Below are 24,413 nucleotides of genomic sequence, written 5' to 3'. Positions count from 1 at the left end.
CTGAGGCAGGAGACTCGCTTGAGCCCAGGAGTTGGAGGTTGCTGTGAGCATGATGCCATGGCACTCTACCCAGGGGGACAGCTTGAGGCTCCATCTCAAAAACAAAAAAAACAAAAAAAAACAAAACAATGGCACATAACCAAAAGGAAAAATGAAATCAGCACCCAAAACAGAAGCTCAGAGGAGCAACAAAACCATAACTACATAGGGGTGCCTTGGCACTCCTGGTGACCTCAGCCCCCACCCCAACTGACCTCATCCTGAAGGTCTCTGATGCCTGTGCTCTAGTGGAGCGATCCCTGGAGACCCTGACTCAGCGACCAGCCAACTCATGTGCTCCTGTTCCTTCTCTTAGCTTCCTTTCATTTCCCTGCCCCACGGCCCCCCTCCATTGCCATGACAACAGGCTTGGATCTAATTAGCCATCCTTAATGAAGTACCAGCAGCAAGCAGTGCCATGGGCACCAAATCCCACCCCCTTCTCTGTGACAGAGGCCTCCAGTGAACTCTGCCTTCTGGGCACACATGGCCCTGGCTCTCTTGACCTCAGGACCTGTTCAACCTCTACCTCCTCCAGAAGCCCCTCCTGAATGCTTTCCCCCTCCCTCTGCTAAGCCCTGTGAGAGAAGCCCTGTATGTTGTCTGGGAGCTCCTGGAGGCCAGCAAAGGTGGATACATCTCTGCAGAGTCCCAACCTGTTGGAGCTGTGAGGAAATGGACGCCCCTGCCTCACAATCCTGAGTTGTGTCCTGCCGCCCAGCTCTACAGAGGAAATTGACACCCAGAGTGGGATAGTTCAAGAGAAGGTCAGATGGAAGAAGAGGTATTCATTTCTAACAGAAAGCCACATGTGGGTCAAGTATCTACAGTGACCAAGCAATGGGCAGGGGCGGGACCCTCAGACCATCAGTCCATCTATCTGGACTGGACCGTGAACCTGTCAGTCCTCTCTCTCAAACCACCAACCAGCTGGGCTGGTATCCTGACCCCCATTTATACCCCTAGCCCCCATATATACCAGGTCTGAGAGGAGGAAGAAGAGCATCAGGCCCCACACCCAGGGAAGCCCACAGTCCATCCTGTTGAGAGGGTAAGAAGCACATGGACCCACTAGATTGCTTGGGCCAAACTGTTGATAGAGCGGGCTTTGGGGCCTCCTGAGGACCTTTGCTTCTGCCACCCAGGGGCAGGAGCTTAGCAAGGACCTGCTGCTCCAAGGCTGGAAATGGTGGCCAGGCAGACTCAGTGCTGCCAGAGCATCACAATCACTGGAAGCCTGGTCAAAGCACAGATTTCTGGGGTTCCTGCCCCAGAGTTTCAGATTCAGTATGGGGGATGTGAGAATATGCATTTCTAACACATTCCCAGAAAATGCTGAAGCTCATGGCCCAAGGGCCATGCTTTGAGAACCACTGCTGTAGAGGGACTAAAAAGGGGGTTTGTGTGGAGCACACACCATGCCTTCATTTAGTCATTCACTCAATGAACTCAGAACAGTCATTCTGAGCCAGGCCCTGTGAGACAGATGAGTTCACCAATTGTTCATTCATTTATACAACGCAAACTTACCAAGCACCTATCACATATCAGGCTCTGGCCCTCCAGTGCAGTCCCTGAGAGTATCCTTGAGTCCTGTCTGTGTTGTGATCCCTGCTCTGGGATTGGCTTTCATGTGGGGTCACACTGGTTTTCATCTTTCTACTCTTGGAATTTTCTGTACCTGTTGTCATTGTTGGGCATTTAGGAATTGTCTATTGGTGAGTTAATTTTTTTGTTCTTTTAGAGACAGGGTCTCACTCTGTCACCCTAGCCAGGGTACAGTGGCCTGATCATAGATCACTGTAAATTCACATTCTTGGGCTGAGGCCATCCTCCTGCCTCAGCCTCTGAGTAGCTAGGCCTATAGACATGAGCCACCAATACTTGACTAAATTTTTTTTTAAGAGATGGGGTCTGGCTTGGCGCCTGTGGCTCAAGCGGCTAAGGCACCAGCCACATACACCTAAGGTGGCGGGTTCGAATCCCCAGCCCGGGCCCGCCAAACAACAATGATGGCTGCAACCAAAAAATGGCCGGGCGTTTTGGTGGGCGCCTATAGTCCCAGCTACTTGGGAGGCGGAGGCAAGAGACTCGCTTGAGCCCAGGAGTTGGAGGTTGCTGTGAGCTGTAATGCCACGGCACTCTACCCAGGGGGACAGCTTGAGGTTCTGTCTCAAAAAAAAAAAAAAAGAGATGGGGTCTGACTATGTTGTCCAAGTTGGGGTAATTAATTTTTTTTTAAATAGAATCTCACTTTGTCACCCTTGGTAGAGTGTTGTGGTGCCATAGCTCACAGCAACCTCAAACTCTTGGGCTCAAGTGATCCTCTTGCCTCAGCCTCCTGAGTAGCTGGGACTACAGGTACCCGCCACAAGGCCTGGCTATTAAATTGTTAATATTTGATGTATTGGGCTCTTTCAGGAGGCCAGTACTGCCCAGACCCATGGCCTGCTCTCTTAGGAAAAGATAAAGGAATGATTCCCCTTGGGGGTGTGTGGACCCACCTGGTTTTGGGCTGAATGGAGGTGAGGAGTAGAGCACCCTTCTGTCCTTGTATAGCAGAAGCAACAGTCCTCCAGGAACCACTAAAGCCCTCTTCTGCCTCCAGTTTGGACCAGGAAATCCAATGAGGCCATAGGAGGCTGCAGGGTCCAGCAGGAGGGTTGAACTTGTGCCCTGGGGATGCTAGGGAGGTACCTGAGCATAGAGCTGTGCAACTAGTTTGTCTCCCAGTCGGTGGCTGCTGGACATGTGGGAGAAGGGAAAAAGAAGAGCTATAGCGGCTTGCTTATTAGCCAGACACTGCTATGTTTACAGTGCCCTAGCTTACAAAAGGGACAGGGACCCTGCCCTCATGGAAGGTTTAGTCTCCTGGGAGGAGATAGGCATCAATCTAGGAATTGCACAAATGTATAATTACAAACTGTGATACCTGGTTAAGGTGAGGAAAACTAAGAATCTGTGAAAGCGCGGAACAGGTGCACATGACCTAATCCCTCAGGGACACCTTAGCTCTCAAGGAGGGCTTCCCTGAGGAGTTGATAGGAATAAAAAGCATTCCTAGGAGAGGGAAAAGGCATGGGCCAAGACCCTGAGGCAGGAGAAAGCATCTATAAGTTAAAACATAAGTTCCTAGAGCATATCAAGCAAGAGGGTGAGAGGAGTGGACACGTGGGGCCAGCTTGGATGACAGGGTCAGGATATCTCCACTGCATAGGAAACCCAGAGGAAAGCAAGTTTGGGAAAGGAAGTCAGTTGGGGGCTTGATGAATGTGGGAGCCTTCAACTAAGTGGGGCATGAACTCAGCCAGCGCTGAGGCACTGTGGCAGGGTACATTAGAACACACAGCCCCACCCTCAGTCTGATTAAGCAGGTCTGAGATATGTTCTGCCATCACACTGGGATTTGAGGAAGTAGGTTCTGAGGCTCCTGCTTGGAGTACCATCCGTTGTGGGTGGGGAGAACAGGGCTGTCCTAGGTACAGGACAGGGAGGAGGGGGTAGGAGTAAGGATGACTTAAGGCTTTTGGGTGGCAGTTCCCCTCCATCAGGCCTGAGTGCTCCTCCCTTTTGTGGGAGGCCAGTGTGGAATTTTCAGGGATGTGTATGTGTGCACATCCCTGAATAGCTGTGCCTGGGACTGTGTGCCTGTTTCTGCCTGGCCATAGTTGTGTGAACACGGAAGCAGCTGTCTTTGCGTACAGCGATGGGTCAGGTTCATGCGTGTCAGGATTCAGCTCTGTATGGCATTATCCTGGGTGCACTTGACTGACACGCTTGTGCACACTGATGAGGGGGGGGCGGACTTCCAGGAGCAGGGCCTACGCAGCGTAGCTACTGCTTGCCTCTGTGGCTCCTCGGTGGGAATCTACATTCAGTGTGTGCCCGTAATTGGGTACAGGTAGGGACAGAAAGTACATGTCACCACATATTCTCGCCTTTGTCCACTAGTGTGCGCCGACTTGTGTCCTGCAGCTTAGGAATGGGTCCCGTCAGCGGACGCCGCACTGTAGGGGGAGGGGTGCGAGGCCCGGCCGCCCCCAGCACCGCTGGGAAGATGGGGCGGCGCGGAGAGGGCGGGGACCGTCCTCCCCCAGCGGCGCCGCGCGGGGCTCGCCGGGCGCTCTCCCAGCGCAGAGGAGGCAACAGCGCCGCTGCTGGCTGGGCGCCGCGCTCAGATCGACGCTGGAACTGACACAGCCAACGCCGTCGCGGCCTGGCTGAGCCCCCGGGGAGCGTGGGTGGGAGGGGGGTCCCAGACCCCGCATCAACCCCTGCCTCAGCCTCCACCTCGGCGCCCCTGCCGCGGGCCGGCCGCATGCTGCAGATGGTGAAGACCCTGGCCCAGTTCACCATCGCGCTGGAAGACATGCGCGATCTGGGTCCGGCCGCCGCCTCCGAGGAGCCCGCCGGGGGCAGCGGCGGCGGCGCTGACACTGAGGAGCCCGGGGAGGCCCAGGTACGGGGAGGAGCAGCCAGGGATTTTGGCCATGGCCTAGAACTCAGCCCACCACGGAGATAAGGGGAGGCGTGGTGTGCAAGTCCTCCCTACTGGGGCTGGAGGCTCTGTGTCCAGTGATGAGGACAGGGAGATTGAGGGCGAGGAGCCCTGGCAGCAGATGGTGATGGTGTGGCTGGTAGGACACTGAGGATCAAGGCCTGGTGGCACTCTGCTTGGGCAATGAGTGAGTGTGGAAGCAAAGGCTGTTGCCAGGGACATCCTGGGTCCTCAGGTTCAGGAAGGAGACATTTTTCCAGACTTCCCCTCAAGCTTGAGGCAGCTCCCAGGTTTATGTGCTGGAGTGTGGCCAGTGTCTCCTTCCTTGCCCTCCTCTCCCCCTACTAGACTGCTAGGCCTTAAGGGTGTCATGCTGTGGTGGGAACAGTGGTGTCCCCTTCTGGCTCAGGCTGCATTCCCCCATAGGGGTTGGGGAGGCTTCCTGGGGCTGTTTCCATGTCCTTGTGTGTCTCTCTGGGCCATTCTGCTAGCTCCAGTGGGGGCTGTGGTTCTATCCTCCTCCCTGTGCTGTGCTATCTTAACAGCCTCAAGTCTCTGGGCTGGAAGGCCTGGCTCCCAGCTGTGGGACTTGCCTGTGTTTTTTGTCTCTTTATGGCTTTTCTCTGTGTGCCTACGTCTCTGCCTTCATGCTGTGTACTACAAGTTCTCCATCTTTGGGTCGTGATTCCCCCGTCACACTAAGTGGCAAGGCCCCCCTCTGTCTTTCTCCTGTATCCTGTCCCCACCCCAGTGCCCCATGTAGTGAGCATGGGGCTGTCGAAGCGTGAGGGGCCCTGTGGGAAGTCTGGCCTGCAGGGCTGTCATGCCCAGAACAGGTGGGCTGTTGTTCTGGCTGACAGCTGCGTTGTCCATCTCCTGCTTTCCCTGTCCTCCCCCAATCCCCCCACATACACCATATCTGTGTCTGGACACGTGCAGAGAGGTGCTTGATGCAGTCACAGGGAACTGGCCTTGTTTTCTGTGCCTTTACCTGACAGCTGAGTGACAGCCCACTGTGCTTTGCAGCAGGGAGGAAGCTGGGAGAGGCGGGCAATGCAGCGTCAGCCTCCCTCTGTTACCCCAGCCTCCAGGCCATCAGGCCCAGCGCCAGCCCTGCCTCTCAGGAAACCTCCCTGTGACCCTCCCTGTGCCCGCTGGGTTTGACCAGGCCTTGGGTGTGGGCGGGGGAGGGCAGCTGAGGGTGGCTGAGGGGCCCAGCTCCAAGTGCAGCCTCACTGAGGTAGAATAAGAATATGGGCTTCAGGGACCAGAGGACCACTGTATGTGGACAGAGCTGCTCTGCTCCCATCACCTCTCCTTCACAGCGCTGAGAGGGAGGGGTTATTACTTCCATCTGTGGGAACAGAGTGGTGAGGTGGCCACCAGGGTCACACAGCCAGTAAGGGCAGAGCTGGGGACCCTGTGGCTGATGGCTGTACGGTCAGTCTGGGTGAGAACTCTAGGGGAGCTGAGACTCCCTAAGACTTAGCATGAGGTGGCAAAGGAAACTCTGGTCCTGGCGCTGCTGATCACTGGCTGTGTGACCTTGGGCAAGTCACATCACCTCTCTGATTCAACTCCTCATATGTGCAGTGGAGATGACATACCTGTGTCACAGAGCTGAGGGTGAGGCTGAAATAAGGCAGAGTCTGTGAGGTGAGATGTCACTGTGAGCAGGTGGGACAGAATGAGGCATCCAGAAATTTTCTTAGGAGGCCCTCCTGGCCCTGGTGTTTTCCCAAAGTCTCTGTCCTAGAGTATACCTGGTTCACACCACCACCTGCTGGAAGTTGCCCTAATTTTTTAAAGGCCACAAACATACTGAGGACAGATGAGTGGTCTGGCTGTATCTGGGGGCCCTAACGCAGGCTAGTGTGGGCCATACCAGCCTACCTCCTACCCCAGGAGGTATCATTCACCCCCCCACACCAAGTTCTTAGCATGGTACACACTTTTCTGTGTGTACCTCATTGTAGGACACTGGGGGACAGGCCTGATCTCTGAGTCCCTGGGTTTGGTAGGGAGGCTTGAGGTGGGTATACCACAAGTAGAGAGGTGAGCAATGGCTGGTCCTATAGGCCAGACAAGGCCTGGGGCTCAGGTCCACTAAGCAGACATGGGTCCTGGGCACAGAAATACAAGGGTACCTTCCTGGTTGAATCGAGTCCCTACCTTGAGGGGCTTAGGGGTCGGGGCTAAAGGGATGCCACTGACTTAGACACTCACCGTGCCATTGCTACCTACAAAGTGTCTGCTAGAACCAACAGACCCTGATGGCTGGAGCCTGAGTCAGGGTCCACACAGATGCTTGGGCCAACCTGAGACCTGGGAGGGAAGCTGAGACCTGACAGGGGAGAATAAACCAGAGAACTGAGGCCTAGAAGAGTTAGAGGCCTTGCTCAAGATCACCCCCAGGGACTAAGAGGGGTTAGTTTGGAGACCTGGAGTGGACTACTTGTCAGAAAAGGGACACAGTTGGGGTTGGTACCATCTGGGAAGGCTTCTTGGAGGAGAGGGAGCCAGAGGTGTAGAGATTGGTGGGAATCCGCAGCAGGTAAGCTCAGTCCTGCGGCTTGAGGGCAGAGATGGCGTTACCAGGCTGGCTTCCAGCAAAGCCCCCCCATAGGACAGAGCTCTTCCTGACCAGGAGCACCCTGTCCCTGCGGTTGTGGGTACAGAGGCTGGGTGACCCTGGATTACTACTCAGTTGTTCAGATCATCAGGATGGAGGCATGAGTGTCTGGGTGTCCTTTTTCCTATCCATAAAATGACATGAATAATGGCATACACCTCAGAGTGGTTGTGAGTAGTTAATCGCATAATGCTTAGAATGGTGGCTGGTAGGACTCAGGAGGACATAGGAGGACTCAGTCTTTTTAAATGAGAGATTTGGGATCCAGCCTGGTCTGAAAGTGGCTGACCCCTGGCACCACCCATCTGTGTGACCTTTGCTCCAACATCACCCTGATGGTCCATGGTATCTTCATCTGTAGCAGGGGGTGATGGTGTCCACTCTGAGGAAAGTGTGAAGCCCAGCCAGGTGAGGGATGTCCCCATAGCACTCAGCCTGAAGGTGGGGTTTTTGAAGTTGGCAGCTAGAGTGAACTGTGGCCTGGATGCCTCGTCCTCTGCAGATGTGAAAGGTTATTAATTTTTTTTTAGGAGTCCCTTTAATGAGCCCAACAGAGAAGTAAACCAAAGATCTCCAGATCTGCCCACAGCTGTGGGGTTGGGTGGAGGAGTGAGGGCCTAAACTCTGGGGATGCTGTATGTTTGAGCTGTGGCATGGGGAGGTCACTCCTGGTGGGGAAAATCAGAGTCAAGGGCTGCCAGAAGGAGGTCCAGGGCTTTTGGGGGAAAAGCCAGGAAGCCTCCATAGCAGGAGTGAAGGCCTTCAAGGCCAGGGAGAGAGTGTGGATGGGTTATTTGGGCCCCATGTGGCTGTAGGAGACAGGATCTGAAGGTAACAATACCCTTATTCACTCTCTGCTTCTTTCCCCATAGGACATGCGGAAGCATGTGACCATGACTCTGCTGGACACGGAACAGTCATATGTGGAGTCGCTGCGTACCCTGTTGCAGGTGAGGCTCTCAGCCCAGGCTCCTGAGAATGGCCATGCTGCATCCATGAGGCTGTCAGATGGGTGGGAGCAAACCCATTTCACGGACAAGGGGCTGAAGCCAGAGAGCTGTTAACCTCGGACATACCACCCTTCCACAGAGAACCCGTTATGTGGCCGCCACCTAAGAGTCAGGAGTCCCTCCCAATGGTCTTTCCACTTCATGGCAGCCCTGGTCCTGAATTTAGATCTGAGAATCCCCCTCCCCATGTGCTCCCCTCTATTTTATTCATTGGCTGGGGTTTTCCGAGTTGGCAGCTAGAGTGTTGATGGCCTAGAGGTGTCGTCCTCTGCAGATGCTAAAGGTTATTGATTTTTTCTTTTTTTTTTTTTGAGACAGAGCCTCAAGCTGTCCCCCTGGGTAGAGTGCCGTGGCATTAAAGCTCACAGCAACCTCCAAGTCCTGGGCTCAAGCGAGTCTCCTGCCTCAGCCTCCCAAGTAGCTGGGACCACAGGCGCCCACCACAACGCCCGGCTATTTTTTGGTTGCAGCTGTCATTGTTGTTTGGCGGGTCTGGGCTGGGGATTCGAACCCGCCACCTTAGGTGTACGTGGCTGGCACCTTAGCCGGTTGAGCTATAGGCACCGAGCCAGGTTATTGATTTTTTCATTAGGAGTTCCTTTCATGAGACCAAGAGAGTTGGGAATGGAATTAAATGCTGAGCACGTGCTGTATGCAGGCCCTATTCTAGGTGCAGGACTCATAGAGATGAATAAGAGTGACCAGCCCATGCCACAGAAGCTCTCAGACCTGCTGAGGACATAGTTGAGTATATGGGGCACTCTAGAAGCATCTAGGGGCACCTGCTAGGTGTGGGCTCAGAAGGGTTCCCTGGAGGAGGTGTTGGCTTCTTGCTGTCTTCTCAGCAGCAAGAACAGCACATACAATTCAAGCAAGGAGAAGGCCTGGCACATTCAGAGGTCCATGTGGCTGACACAGAGCCCAGGGGGTTGGTCCTATGGTGCCACTGTGAGAGTCAACAAGGGCCACCCTGGGAGGGCCTTGAACACAAGGAGGAAGGTGTGGGTCTGCTGGGGAACCTGGAGAGTCAGCAAAGGGTTTTGAGCCCGGAAGCGTGTGACCTTATTAATTCTTTACAAAGTGTCTGATGGCTGGGAAGGTGGGTGGCAAAGAGGAGGCCAAGGCCATTGAGGGCAGAGGCTGCAGGGAAGGAGGGAACCTGGCCCGGGCCTGCTAAACAACAATGATAACTGCAACAAAAAAAAAATAGTCGGGCATTGTGATGGGCATCTGTAGTTCCAGCTACTTAGGAGGCTGAGGCAAGAGAATTTCTTAGCCCAAGAGTTTGAGGTTGCTGTGAGATGTGATGCCACAGCACTCTACCGAGGGCGACATAGTGAGATTCTGTCTCAAAAAAAAAAAAGTACATGGAGAGGTAAGAAAACTAAATGGGGTCCATAATGGTGTGGGGAGTCAGGGTAAAGCTTCTCTGAGGTGGGATGTTTAGCTGAGACTTGAAGGATGGATAGGAGAGAGCAGAGAGAGCTCTGAAGGGATGTTTCTGGGCAGAGGGTACAGCAGGGACCAAGGTTAAGAGGCTGGAGGGAACCTAGAGCAGTAGGTGACCAGAGGTGGCCAGTGTAGCTGCAAGAGGGAGGTAGGACTTGGCCAGGCAGGGCCATGGAGCTGGGCTTTACGTTAGGCACACAGAAGCCATAGGAGGGACACAAGCAGAATTCAAGGCAGGAGGAGTAAACACGTAGGGACCTGGGGATGGGAGGGGTGTTCCTTTGCCATCCCCTAGGTGAGAGGTGGAGGCATTAGGATCAGACAGTCCAGGGTTTGAGTCACTTGCCTCCTTGCTGGGTGACATCAGACTAATCACTTCATTTCTCTGAGCCTTGATTTTGCCTGCAAAATATGGTTAATCATACCCATCTCCCAGAGAGAAGATTTACAAGTGACACCACCCATGCCTGTTCTCAGGCAGGAGGCAGAAGAAATGGAGATCTAGGAGTGGGCAGGGCGTAGGTGTGTCTTGCTACCTCTCAATCTCCCACAGGGTGAGCAGGACCTGTGGGTGGAGGAAACTGAGTGTTGGGTGGGGAAGGGTAGAGGCATAGGAGTCACCTGAACACAAGGACTGTTGCTCCATGCAGCCTGGAGTGTGGAGTGTGGGAGGGAGGACTCAGGTCCAGTTGTGTGGTCCAGAGCATGGCTCTGGAGCCAAGTCATGGGCGTTCAAACCGGACTCTTGATGAGCTGTGAGACCTGGAGCATGTTACATAAACAATCTCCATCTCAGTTTTCTCATCTGTAGAGTGGGGATAGTTATAGTACCTGTCTCAAGGGCAAATGATAAGAGACATATGCGAATAATTTAGCATACTGCCTGCAACTCAGTGTGCTTGCATGCATGCTTGTATAAAGTTGCATTTAATCCATGCATTACCCTTATGAGGTAGATATTATATTCTCTTTCTTCATACCAGGAAATGAAGAGTCAGATCCATCTAGTAAGTAGTCATAGCTGCCATTTATTGGGTACTCACTATGTGCCAAGCACTGTTCTGTGTGCTTTTTATGACTTAATTCATATAAACCTGACTATAACCCCCATTTTACAGATGATGAAACTGAGACCCAGAGAAATAAAGCGTCTTGTCCAAGGTCGCAGAGTTAGGAAGTGCCATAGCCTAGGTTGAAACCCTGTCAGTCAGACTCTAGGTCCTTTCTGTCACCCACTAGTCTGTATTTCCTGAAGCATAGTGCCATTTAAATTGAGACTGGACTCCACAGCCCTGGTGGTACCTCCCAGGGATCACTGCTGCCACAGATTGTTCCTGCAGGCCAGCTGTTCAAAGTGAAGAAAGAAATTAAATACCAAGGCTAGCAGCCAGAAAGAGGTAGGATATGAACCCAGGTCCTGAGGCTACACCCTTTCCTCATTGTCACTCTTACCCTTGAGCCTATCTTCAACACTGACACTCAGCTTTCACTGACCACCCTGGCATGCCCCCTCCCTTGGTACTCTCCTGTGTCTGTAGCAATCATACCTCTAGCATTGTAAGTTCCTTATTTCTTGTGCTTCCTTCCTGCAGCCCCCTACTCACATGGGTGAGCCCCACAGGTGCAGGACATTTGCCAATGAGCTGAGATAGCCCAGTATTCAGCAGGCCCCAGGTCACTGCTCAGAGAGCATTTGAGTGAATGCTATTGGCTGGGAGCAGCTTCCCTGTCAAGCTCTCAGTTGCTGTTTATTCTTTCCTCCCACTGTGTGCCTGCAATTTAGCTACTGCTCTTGTGAGGCAATGACCTTGACCCAGCCCAGGTGACCCTGACCCAGCCCAGGCCCCAGGTGCCGGCCCACCCTGTCCTGAGAGCCGTGAGAGGGAAGCTGCCTGCCTTTCTCCTCACTGTCACCCCTGGCCTTTCCAGAATCCCCAACAAGGCAGCAGAATTCTGTTGAGCTTTACTTTTTTAAGCTTGTTTTACAAAACAAGCCAGATTTTTAAAATGTTTAATATAAATGTTATTGCAACATCACATATGCTTTTTCAAATAACACCCTCCTTTCTTGGGCCTGTAGTTACAGTGTAGGCCAGCAGAGGGCAACCTCCCCACAGCACGCCTGCCACTGAGCTGGGCTGTTCATTGCAGGCAGATTTGAGGAAAAATAACAGTTTAATCACAGACTGACCACTGAAAACTAACACAACACACTGATAGTGTCACTACCAACCTCCAGTAACTTCCCCTGTGGTCTCCTATGCTCCCCCCATCTTCATAGTACTTCTTGCCTATTAACGCCCCTCATGATTTCCATACTTGTCCATTCTAAGACACAGGGTCTTCAACGTTGTAACATCTGCAAAATCAGGATCCATCCTATAATTGTTGGCATATCACAATAAATAAAAACGATGGTTTCTCTTAGATATGATGAAATGTGATTTTTTTTTGTTATTCTTTTATGTATGTGTTTTATCTGACTAGTGAGGGTAGAGGTTTTGGTCTTTCTTATTCACTGCTGTCTCCCAGTTTCTAGAACAGTGCCTGGCATACAGTAAGTGCTCAATAAATCTTTGCCAAGTTAGTGTTGGGTGATCTCCTAGGGAGTCCCATCATTCCAAGCTCTGTTTATAGACTCTACAGACAGTTCCTGAGCCCCCTTCTCCCCATCCTGTGTCAGGCCCTAGGCTGGGCCAGGAGGGCATAGGTCTTCCTGTCTCACTCTCAGAGCTCTTGGTCTCCCAAGGGAGATGTGGGAGACAGGGCGCAGAACTTTGAGCCCAGTGTCTGCATTCACTCACAAAGGGCCTGTGCAGGTGTGGTGGGGGGCTGTTTCTCTGAGGCACGTGCGTTCATCCTGTGGGTCCTTCAGGGATATATGCAGCCGCTGAAGCAGCCAGAGAACTCCTTGCTGTGTGACCCATCACTGGTGGATGAGATCTTCGACCAGATCCCTGAGCTCCTGGAGCATCACGAGCAATTCCTAGAGCAGGTTCGACACTGTGTGCAGACCTGGCATGCCCAGCAGAAGGTGGGAGCCCTGCTCCTCCAATCGGTGAGTGGCCCCGCTGCCCACTGCAGCCAGCACCCACAAGCTCGGGCCCTCACAGAAGGGACTAGATGCTGCCATGATTCCCGCCCCTACCCCACCCTGCCTGGATACTGACTCTGCTCCCAGATCTGACTCCAGAACTTGGCTAGACATTGGCACTGACCCCATACCCTAGGTGGAACTGGACCTGGACACTGCCTAACCTCAGAGCTTGGCCAGACTCTGGCATGGACCCCAACCCCAAGGTTGGTTAGCACCTGATCCTGGACCTAGCCCCAAGGGCTGGCACTGACCTGAGCTGGTGCTGATGCTGACCTAGACCTTACATGGATGCTGGTACTGACCTCGACCCCTGTCTTTACCTGAACCTAAACAACTGCCCCTGATCCTGACCCTGGACTTGGGCTTGCTGTTGACCCCAGCCTAGTCTTGACTAACTCTTTCTCCATCAGATATTTTAATAATAATAACACTATTTGTCATTTATTATATGGTAGGCATTATTCTAAATACATTATATGTATCAACAACCCTAGGAGGAAGATGCAGTGATTCTAAAGTTGATGACTGAGGCAGAAAGAGATAAGTAATCTTATCGAAGTCACAGTCAGAGGTGGAGGGTTTGACCTCAGGAAACCTGGCTGCGGCACCCAGGCTCCGCCCTGCCCCGTACTCCTCCTCACCGCAGGCCAGACCCCCCTGTAAGCTTGTCGAGTTCCTACAGTAGTGATTGAGATGCTAGAAAGGTATTGATTTCCAAATTCAAAATGAACTGCAAAAGCAAACTAATAAACACAGGAAATGTCTGTAAAACATAGCATGCCATTTTCTTTCATTGTTAAATTTAGCATTCATTTATAAGAATTTATAAAGGAAACACTTAAAGTTATATTTTGTGATTTTTCCAGAATTCCCAAGAATATGTGATGGTGACTAATAAATCACAGTCAAATGCAAACTAAATGGTTACTCAGAGCCACATAATTTCAAAAGCAAAATTGTAAAAATTCTTTCAAAATTTCACAAGCAAAAGAAAATTATTATCTATTTTTGTGGCATGTGTGTGTTTTAATGTTTGTTATTATGTAGGGTGGGGCCTTGAGCCTCAACAGGTTTTAGAGTGTCCCTACTAAGCTGGAAACTGATGTGACCAGATGGGACCCCCACCTGGATTGACTGACATCTCCGGCCCTCAGTGTCCCTGGGCTCAGCTCCCTGCCTGGACCTTCATGCTGCTCATGGACTATGGCAGAAGTCCTGGGCCCCCATGCACACAGGACACTCTGCCCCAGGATGGGGGTGCTTAGTGAGGGCCTTCTTCCTCCCTGAGTTGCCTTATACCCTGTCCAGCTCTGTCCAGAGGCAGAGACAGTTGACACATTAGAGAGACAAGGACTCTGAGGCCTTGAGGGAGCTAGACACACCAGAAATGGTCACTTAGCCTATCCATGCTGATAGGTGCAGCTGAGACAGGAACCCTGGTGTCCTGACTCCTAGACAAGGGGCCAAGAACCTTCATATTTAGTCTGCCACCAGCTGTATGCCCTGTCCTGAGCAGGGCTCTACTGTGGGCAGGATGGATGAAGAACTTTTTCCTCGGAAAAGGGAACTTGTCCTCGGGGATCAGGAGAAGCCAGAGGCCAGGTGTACTACCAGCAGGACTCATTAGGAAAGGGAGTGCTTCCTGGAGTAGACAGAGCTAGAGCTCAGCCCTGAGTGGGTGAGAAGTGGAGGAGTGAGGGCATTCCTGGTGGAGGGAATTGCATGAGCAAAGGCCAGGTGGCTAGAATAGTCTGTGCCACTCAGAGAAGAGAAGGAAGAGGGAGACCTGGCTGGTTGGACTTGGTGGGGTTGGAGACCTAGGGACAGGAATGCCCAGCTGGAAATGAAGGAACCAGGTCTGAGCTCACAGCTCACATCCAAGCACACATGCATAGCACACACAGACATACCCAGGTAAGGTATATACTTTTACAGATGTATATACACACGGTCACACACGCAGCACATACACACTTAGCCACTGTTGCAGAAGCACAGGACTGATCCCTTAGAGACTGTATCATTTCTAGTTTGGAGGGAAAAGATGTCAACTCATAATCAATGGAAACCAGGACTGGGGAAGATGGGGGGTCTCCAACTTGCCTCTCCTCCCCTACAGTTCTCCAAAGATGTCCTGGTAAACATCTATTCTGCCTATATTGATAACTTCCTCAATGCAAAGGATGCTGTGCGTGTGGCTAAAGAGGCGAGACCTGCCTTTCTCAAGTTCCTGGAGGTATTGAGGGCTAGGGCAGGGGGATGGCCTCACCTTGGGCCAGCTCCTAGTCTGGGCACCATAGCCCTCACCATTGGGCCAGACTCTGACCTCAGGCTGAGCTGGAGGTGCTTGCTGGGGGCCTGTCCCTGGGCATACCCCCTGGCGTGTCATTCCTCACATGGGTGCCCATCTACCCTGCTTTGGGTTTCAGCAAAGCATGCGTGAGAACAAGGAGAAGCAGGCACTATCTGACCTCATGATCAAGCCTGTGCAACGGATCCCACGCTACGAGCTTCTGGTGAAGGTGGGCATGGGGCTGGGTGGGGAGGTGGTCAAGGTCTGGAAGCATGGTGGGATAGAGGGGCTTTGAGGCCCTTGCCCGGTTGAGCCTGGTATCAGGGTCTCCAGGGTTTAGGTGGGAAAGGAAGTCCTCTCCAGTGTGTACTCAGTCACTTCTGCTCCAGCAGTTAGTCTGGGGCCCCAGGAATAGCTAAGCAGGCAGTTCTGGTCCCTATTCCCACTCCAGGACCTCCTAAAGCACACACCTGAGGACCACCCAGATCACCCACTCCTGCTGGATGCACAGCGGAACATCAAGCAGGTGGCGGAACGCATCAACAAGGGTGTGCGGAGTGCAGAGGAGGCAGAGCGCCATGCCCGTGTGCTGCAGGAGATTGAGGCTCACATCGAGGGCATGGAGGACGTGCGTGCAGCCCCGCCCTGCCCCACCCACGCTCTGTGTGCTCATCCTCTGTCTGCATCTGTGGTCACCTGCATTGTGGCCATGTCTGTGTCCACATCAGGGCTGCAGTGTGTTCGCATCCATGTCCGCCAGCATCTGTCATCATCACACATCCTCACCTCTCTGCATCCTCTTCCACGTCCGTCTCTGACCATGTGTCCCATGGCTGGGCAGCGCAGTGTTTGGAGGGTGGCCAGGATGTTGCTTCCAGTGGCCTGGCCCATGGAGCAGGGCTGAGGGGTCACTGGGATTTGTGGAGAGGATAGGGATTAATAATTAGTCTTCAAGACACCTTGTCCCTCCTGCCCCACAGCTCCAGGCGCCTCTTCGGCGGTTCCTGAGGCAGGAGATGGTCACTGAAGTGGTAAGAACCATCCCAGTGTCTGCCCACCTGCCCCCACCTCCCCACTTTGTCACTCTTTGGCTCCTTCCTGCCACATGTGGGTCTCCCTTCTCTTCTACCCCAATCTTGCTCTGACTCTGAACAGCTGGAGGAGAGCCCTCCCCCCTCCCTGGGCCTTGCTGTCCCCTTGGGCACTGTGGGTGGGTCTGTAGACTGTGTTACTCTGCCTGAATACTGCCTTGGGCCCCACAGAAGGCGATTGGTGGCAAAAAGGACCGATCCCTCTTCCTATTCTCCGACCTCATTGTCTGCACCACTCTGAAGCGAAAGTCAGGCTCTCTGCGGCGCAGCTCCATGAGCCTGTGAGTGACTGGGGCAGGGCTCAGGTGGTGTGGGCAGGGGGAGCAGTTGTTCTTCCCTGGGCCCCACTCCCCCACCCTGGCCAGAGTGCCCTCTTGTCTCCCCACAGGTACACGGCAGCCAGTGTCATCGACATAGCCAGCAAGTACAAGATGCTGTGGAAGCTGCCACTGGAGGACGCAGACATCATTAAAGGTGAGGCTGGTTTAGGCCTGCCCCAGGGTTCTGGGTGTTGGGGTCTTCCTCTGAGAAGCCTTTCTGGAGGGTTTGAGCTATAGCCAGTTTGGCCACCTATCCATCTGCTTTCCTGCTTTTGGACCTTGCTTCCCCCCTCTGAGGGTGGCTGGTCTAAAGGACCTGGTGACACCCTCAGAGCCAGACCAGCTTGCCCGTGCACACCACCTTCTGACTGGCAGGACAGGTAGGTGGAGTTTGAGGGCACATGCAAGGAGAGCAGACACAATGAATTAGCCATTGATTCATCTGTACTAACTCACATGAGCTGCTAATGTTAAATGACGTTGCACTGCTCTGGTTCAGTGGTTCTGTACATGGGAAACAGAGACTTGGGCAAGTTAATGTAGGAAAGGGCTAATTGGAACGATTCGTGTTGTTTGGGGCTAAGACTGTTGAGAGCTGAAGCAGCTTCAAGGGGCTATCTCTCCTGCTCTGTCTGCCTTTCTACCCCTCTTGCTGTGAGTTGGCCCATTCTCAATGCTTTTAGCTTTCTGGTTTCTCATAACTTCAATGAGCAGGGCCAGCCTCTGTCTCCAGGCTCACCTAGATCTTACCCCCCAGAGTGACAGGGCCCAGGGTGAACCCAGGCCTCGCCCACAAGGAGTATAAGCTGATTTTTATTATTATTAGTCAGCAAAATGATCACCTTTAGCTTAGATGCCCCCTCTTGGTCTAGTCAGCTGTGGCCAGGAATGGGGTAGGGTCTCATGGAAGAAAATGTGGCTGCCCAAGTGGGGAGGGTTGGGGTAGGACAGTTTCTCCCAGAAGAAGCAGGGGATTGTCCTAGTCTATTTGAGTTTCTATAAGAAAAACACCACAGATGGGGTAATTTACACACAGTAGGAATTTGTATATTATTGCCCATGAGGGGTGGGGGAGCCTCACTTAGGGGCTGCTGGTTCGGAGCATGTACCCTGAACCAGGCAGTGCTGGGCCTGGGGGTGCCAAGCTGCTGGTGGGCCAACCCCTCAGCAACGGTCAGGTATGGGATAGGACCAGGGAAATCCAGGGCTTCAACTCATTGTCCCTCCTTTGTGGGGAAAGGAGTGTCTTGTTAGCAGATCTGCCCGCCTGAGGCTCTGCTTGCTTGGCCAAGCCCCCCCCACCCCCTAGCGGCTGCAGCTCAGTGGTTCTGTGTCAGCTGGATCTGCATGTCCTGCAGGGCGGTCTGCCACTTTACGCTGTATCTCTCCCAGGGACTTCTCCATGGCCTGACATCTTGTGCCATGTGGCTCTGAATCAGGCCCAGTCCCCGGTTCTCAGGCCTGGGGTTTCTCTGGTAGCTGCCTGTTAACCTTGTTCCTGAGAGTTTGGTGTGTCTCCTTTCTGGGTTTGTCACGCCTCTCTTGTGCCCCACTGCAAGTTATGCAGTGAGGGGAGGAGTGTCTATCCAAGCCTGACTGCGTCAATCTCTGTGTCTGTCCTTGGCCTTCCTCTGTCCCCACCAGGGGCATCCCAAGCCACCAATCGGGAGAACATCCAGAAGGCCATTAACCGGCTAGATGAAGACCTTACTACCCTGGGCCAAATGAGCAAGCTGTCTGAGAGCCTCGGTTTCCCTCACCAGGTCTGTGTCGTCGAGCCTGAGGCTGGGGCGGTGAGGGAAGAATGTCCCTGACCCTATCTGAGGGGGAGACACAGCCTTAGCATTTGCCTGAGGGAGGAGACATCCCTTTCGCTTACCTGAGAGGGAAAATGACAGCCTCAACCCCGTCTGCGGGAAGCGACATATTCTAGGTCTGAGGGTGGAGGCAGAGCTCCATCCCCATCTGAGGGGGAGAGAGGGCCCAGCCCTTGCCAGTGGGGAAAATCCAGGCTGCCTCTTAGTCTAAGAGAGAAGACAGAGTCCCATTTGCTGTCCAAGGAGAGGCAGGTCCCCACACACATTCCCAAGGGCAGGCACAGGCTATGGGAAGACGCTTGGGCCTGAGGCCTGGGCCCTCTTCCCTGTAGAGCCTGGATGACGTGCTGCGGGACCTCTCAGCTGCCATGCACCGGGACCTGTCGGAGAAGCAGGCACTGTGCTATGCCCTTTCCTTCCCACCAACCAAGCTGGAGCTCTGTGCCACACGGCCTGAAGGCACCGACTCCTTCATCTTCGAGTTCCCCCACCCTGACGCCCGCCTTGGCTTCGAACAGGCCTTTGATGAGGCCAAGAGGAAGCTGGGTGAGCCCAGGCACACCCTGGTACTCTCCTAGAACCTCTGGGCAGTAAGCAGTGGGCCACACCTCAGCTGTCTGCGACTTGAACAGGAGCCAGAAATCCCAGAACTGCGGTGCTGTGTGCTCCAGCCCCACCTAGTGGGGAGGGAGGATTGAGGCTTCTGGGTCTTCCTAGCAGGGAGAGATTCCTGGATAGAGTTATCACTGCCCACGGGCACCAATGACCAAAACCTTCCCTGTATCCTCCTTTACACACATACTGTGAACAGGGCTGGATCAGCGAAAGCTATTGATCAGGGTTCTGGCTTAGAAAATTCTTAGAGACCTCTGAGTCTAACCCTGAGACAAAACAGATGGGAATAGATTGAGCCCAGGAGCAAGCAGAGTATAAAGTACAACCATCATATTCTAGTGTGTGGTGGGGAGGTGGTTCAGGCCCTCCCTAGAGAGACCCTGAGGGGCAGGAGAGGAGGGGAAATGGGGCAGAAGCAGGACCAGGGGATGCTAAGAAGGGTCTATCTCCCTCTGCCTTGTCCCTCTGTCTGTCCATCTATCTCTACTACAGCATCCAGCAAAAGCTGTCTAGATCCTGAGTTCCTGAAGGCCATCCCCATAATGAAAACCCGCAGTGGCATGCAGGTGTGTCTACTCGTGGGTCATGTGTGTGATGCATTCAGAGCCAGCAAGTGTCCCTGAATTTTTGTGTCTACAATGCTGCATGCATGTCTGGAATGTTGCTATTGTTCCGCATGACTTTGAGTACGTACAGCTGTCAGCATGCACATGGACACTGTGTATGTACCGCATGCATGTGGGTATGTTTCATGCATATCTCTGTGCATGTGAGCAAAGGCTATATGACTGCCAGGAAGAGGTCTCATTTAAGTGCCTGTCTGAGTCTGCTTTTCTGCATACATAGGTATAGAAGTTACCAATGTCAAATTGTTACATGCATGTATTCGTGATCCTACGTCTGTGTGACATGGCACCTATAGCCGGTGCCTGTATCACATGGGCAGGAGTGGCATGAGTGCATCTGAAGTGTGAAGTGTCGTGTGTGCTATATGTGTACATTTGTATCTAGAAGGGCATTGAGGGAATCCATACACACCCATGCAGGCCTGCCTCGTTCCATTCTGGGGGGTCCCCCTGGAGAAAGGGGAGCTGGCAGCAGTTCCTCCATTTATCTTCCCCTATCCACTGGTACCTCCCACAGTTCTCCTGCGCGGCCCCCACCTTAAACAGCTGCCCAGAGCCCTCACCTGAGGTGTGGGTGTGCAACAGCGATGGCTATGTGGGCCAGGTGTGTCTGCTGAGTCTGCGTGGAGAGCCCGACGTGGAAGCCTGCATCGCGGTCTGCTCTGCCCGTATCCTCTGCATTGGGGCAGTGCCTGGCCTGCAGCGGCACTGCCATCGGTGAGGCCTCATCAGTGTTACCTCATCCCGGTGACAGTGGGTGCCCTGCGGGCCTAGGAGTCCGAGACCCTGCCCCAGCACACCGAAGCTATCTCACCGTGGCTGTGAGTGGGGCCCAGTGGGAGGGCCAACAGCAGGTCAGCCAAACTTGGCTGGTCACAGCTGTTTTCCCCAATCTTCTTGTCTCGCAGGGAGCAGCCAGGATCACTAAGGGGTCCCCGCGAGACAGCAGCAGAGCCTGCTGGGCCAGAGCTGGACGTGGAGACTGCTGCCGATGAAGAAGCAGCAACACTGGTGGAGCCGGGGCCCCAGCCCTGCCTGCACATCTCTATTGCAGGTTCAGGCCTAGACATAGTACCAGGCCCCACCGAGGGTGACCCCCGTCCAGAGCTGGTGCCTTTTGACAGTGACTCCGATGATGAGTCTTCACCCAGCCCCTCGGGAACGCTACAGAGCCAGGCCAGCCGATCCACCATCTCTTCTAGCTTTGGCAGTGAGTGTCCAACATGGGGCTGGCAGGCAGAGTAGGCTCTCCAGAGGGCATGAGGCAGAGACATGGAGTCAGATATCAGAATGTCAGCACATGGAGCAGTGGGAGCCAACAAGGTGGGCACAGGCTATGACAATGAGGACCCAAGGACAGTGACACAGATAGGATCCTGAAGACCCTGGAGTGCCCAGTTAAGGAAGATGGGGTACTGAGTGGAGTGGTTGGTCCCTCTTTCCAAGTTGTGGGGGTATCTCAGGAAGACTAGGACAGGAGCCTGTGTGGCTGAAGTATCAATGAATAGGGTAAGACTGCAGAGGCCTCTGGGATGGGAAGAACATCTGTGAGAGGCCCTCAGGAAGGTCATGGTCAGGAGGGTTTTGTTGAGACTGAGTCCTAGAAAGATACCTGGTCTTAGGCCTGGTGGGGGGTGACGGAGACAGGGACCTTTGTCTCTCTCAGATGAAGAGACCCCAAGTTCGAAGGAGGCCACAGCAGAGACAACCAGCTCAGAGGAAGAGCAGGAGCCTGGCTTTCTGCCACTGTCTAGCTCCTTTGGGCCTGGTGGACCCTGCGGCAGCAGCCCAGTGGATGGGCGAGCCCTTCGCCGTTCCAGCCGCGGCTCTTTCACCCGGGGCAGCCTTGAGGACCTGCTGAGCGTTGACCCTGAGGCCTACCAGAGCTCTGTGTGGCTGGGCACCGAGGATGGCTGGTAAGGACAGGGAAGGGGCTGGGGACTCCCTGCCCTGGAAATCAGATGGCATCCTAAAGCAAACACAGACCTCAGGGGTACTGCCATCCAAGGGTGCCAGTGAGTCGGAGCCTGTGGGAGGGTGTAAGACATCAGTACCCTGGGCAGGCATCATAGAGGTTGTTGTGGTCCAGGCAGAGAAGTGGAGGGATGATTGCAGGGACTAGTGTGCCCCAAGCATTTGTCACAGGCACACCCCTGATCCACAGTGTCCACGTGTACCAGTCCTCGGACAGCATTCGTGATCGCAGGAACAGCATGAAGCTTCAGCATGCAGCCTCTGTTACCTGCATCCTGTAAGGCCCTGCGGCAGCCCTTCCTGTCTGGATCCTTATCAGCCACACGTGCAGGCCTCCTTCTGTCCACCTGGGTCCCTCTGCTCTGCTGTCCCTCCTGTTGCAGAGGTTGGAGGCCAGAGGCCTGGCCTTAGGCTAGCAGTGTCTCTTACACACTGTGTGAGCTCAGGACAGTCACTATCTCTTCTTAGCCTCAGACTCCTTGTGGGTGGAAGGAGGTGGTCTCTGGGAAGCCCCAGGCATTCTATCTATTAGTCCATAAGCCCCAGGTGACCCACTTTGGCCTGCTGAACTCCCTGACTGCTCCTTCTTTTCCCTGCCCAGATATCTGAACAACCAGGTGTTTGTGTCTCTGGCCAATGGAGAACTTGTGGTCTACCAAAGAGAAGCAGGTGAGGACCACCCATCCCAATCCCCTTGCCAGTGTTGGAGCTCTTCTGAAGACATGGCTTTGAGCAACTCTGGGCCTCACTGTCCTTACTAATAAATGGAGCTGTTGATAGCTCATTTCAGGGGAGAGTGAGGCTTAAATTTCAGTACTGAACTGAATTTTTTTTCTTTACCTCCCTTTCCAGGCCATTTCTGGGACCCCCAGAACTTCAAATCAGTGACTCTGGGTGCTCAGGGGAGCCCCATAACCAAGATGGTATCTGTGGGTGGGCGGCTGTGGTGTGGCTACCAGAATCGCATCCTTGTCCTGAACCCTGACACGCTGCAGCTGGAGGTAGCAGGGAATAGAGGGATGGAATTGGTGATTTGGGGGGAGCTGGGCCCATGTGACAGGAAGATGAGACCATGGGGGGACATAAAAAGCATCCAGCTGGGGTTGGGACCTTCTGTTGAGCACAGTGTGATCCTGGGCCAGCCTTTGTTTGATTCTCGTTCCTTCTGTAGCTGCTGAGGGATACAGTAGGTGCTCATGTGTGTCAGGGATCCTTATTCATGCTTCTACCTATCCTATCTCTCAGCTCAGGTCTTTTGGGGACAGGACAGGGGTCCTTCCTGATGTCTACATCTGTTAGCGTTAGACTCTGGCCACTAGCCCTGGCTTCATTTACATACATGTTAGAGGTTTCTAGCTTGGTGGTATCAGGTTCCTTGGATTTCCCTCTCAATTATTCTATCGTTGGCCAGGCTGGAGTGTGAAATTCTGGTTTCAAGCCCTATCTCTGTGACTAATTTGCTGGTTTGGCCTAGGGCAGGTTACTTTCCCCTTCTAAGTAAGCTTCATCTCCCCCATCTGTCCAAGGAGAGGCCAGTGCCTGGTCTTAAAACCCTTCAAGTTTTGCAGTGCTCTTATGGAGAAAGGGCGCCACCATTTTAATTCCTGAGGATTGAATTAAGAGGCACCAGGGAAACCAGGCTTTGAAAAGTTAATCATCCAGACCAAGGACCAAGGCTGCCTTTGTGGTCCATCTGGGAGGGTGTTCTAGAGAGGTTTGGTGTGAGTTGTAAGGAGGGAGGGATGGACGCTGATGAAGTGTCTACCAGTGACCATCTATTCTCTGCTCCCCCACCTAGCACACCTTTCACATAGGGCAGGATTCAGGCCGCAGTGTGGCTTGCATGGTGGACTCCAGCCTGGGCGTGTGGGTGACATTGAAGGGTAGCGCCCATGTGTGTCTTTACCATCCAGACACTTTTGAGCAGCTGGCAGAGGTAGATGTCACCCCTCCTGTGCACAGGATGCTCGCAGGTACTGATCTTAAACTACCACCACACCTTCCCTTAGAGCCTTTCTGCACTGTCATTGAGGAAGCTGAGCCAGAGCCAGACTTTGACCTCAGCTCCGGTCTGTCTCCTGCCACAGGCTCAGACGCCATCATCCGGCAGCACAAGGCTGCCTGCCTTCGGATCACAGCACTGCTGGTGTGTGAGGAGCTGCTGTGGGTGGGCACCAGTGCCGGCGTTGTGCTCACCATGCCCACCTCACCTGGCACTGTCAACTGTCCACGGGCACCACTCAGTCCCGCTGGCCTTGGCCAGGGACACACTGGCCATGTCCGCTTCTTGGCTGCAGTCCAGCTGCCAGATGGCTTCAACCTACTCTGCCCAACCCCACCACCTCCCCCAGACACAGGTGGGTCTGTGCATTCTACCCTAAACTAGGGAATTTCAGTTTAGGACTCCTCACTGTCCTGCCAGAAAAGATTCCAAAAAGGAGGAAAAAGTGTAACATAAAGCTGGAAGTGGTCTATATTACAGGACAGTGGTGATGGAAGCCCATAAGTGAAATCTACTGGGATAGTGTGTGTGTATATATAAAGTTCTGTCCAAAGAGGTGTCAGGAAGACAGGGAGTGAACTATAAGCTTAAAAAACAGAATGTGGGGCGGTGCCTATGGCTCAGTGGGCAGAATGGGCCCCATATACTGAGGGTGGTGGGTTTAAACCCGGCCCCAGCTAAAATGCAACAAAAAAATAGCCGGGCATTGTGGCGAGTGCCTGTAGTCCCAGCTACTCGGGAGGCTGAGGCAAGAGAATCGCTTACTCCCAAGAGCTGGAGGTTGCTGTGAGGTCTGTGATGCCATGGCACTCTGCCATGGGGGATAAAGTGAAGCTCTGTCTCCACAAAAAAAAAAAAAATAACCACCTGTGGCTCAAGCAGCTAAGGCGCCAGCCACATACACCTAAGGTGGCAGGTTCGAATCCCCAGCCCGGGCCCGCCAAACAACA

At 53.5% G+C, this 24,413-nt stretch overlaps 1 protein-coding gene across 1 annotated transcript in view; it reads left to right on the top strand.

The window, feature by feature from the left end:
- The window catches only part of ARHGEF17 (Rho guanine nucleotide exchange factor 17), a 57,240-nt gene that overhangs the window by 30,373 nt on the left and 2,454 nt on the right, over nt 1-24,413 (top strand). The window contains exons 2-20 of the mRNA XM_003780917.2: nt 8,042-8,119; nt 12,504-12,686; nt 14,845-14,961; nt 15,155-15,247; nt 15,470-15,646; nt 15,999-16,049; nt 16,281-16,390; nt 16,498-16,583; nt 18,074-18,192; nt 18,579-18,792; nt 19,354-19,427; nt 20,005-20,204; nt 20,396-20,697; nt 21,154-21,403; nt 21,652-21,738; nt 22,063-22,130; nt 22,314-22,462; nt 23,260-23,434; nt 23,549-23,818. Of these exons, the coding sequence (XP_003780965.1) occupies nt 8,042-8,119; nt 12,504-12,686; nt 14,845-14,961; nt 15,155-15,247; nt 15,470-15,646; nt 15,999-16,049; nt 16,281-16,390; nt 16,498-16,583; nt 18,074-18,192; nt 18,579-18,792; nt 19,354-19,427; nt 20,005-20,204; nt 20,396-20,697; nt 21,154-21,403; nt 21,652-21,738; nt 22,063-22,130; nt 22,314-22,462; nt 23,260-23,434; nt 23,549-23,818 (2,803 nt within the window). The remainder of the gene's footprint in view (nt 1-8,041; nt 8,120-12,503; nt 12,687-14,844; nt 14,962-15,154; nt 15,248-15,469; nt 15,647-15,998; nt 16,050-16,280; nt 16,391-16,497; nt 16,584-18,073; nt 18,193-18,578; nt 18,793-19,353; nt 19,428-20,004; nt 20,205-20,395; nt 20,698-21,153; nt 21,404-21,651; nt 21,739-22,062; nt 22,131-22,313; nt 22,463-23,259; nt 23,435-23,548; nt 23,819-24,413) is intronic.

Source organism: Otolemur garnettii, unplaced genomic scaffold (assembly GCF_000181295.1).
Source record: "Otolemur garnettii isolate 467f Iridium unplaced genomic scaffold, OtoGar3 scaffold00001, whole genome shotgun sequence".
NCBI lineage: Eukaryota > Metazoa > Chordata > Mammalia > Primates > Galagidae > Otolemur > Otolemur garnettii.
This window is presented reverse-complemented; position numbering and strand designations above follow the sequence as displayed.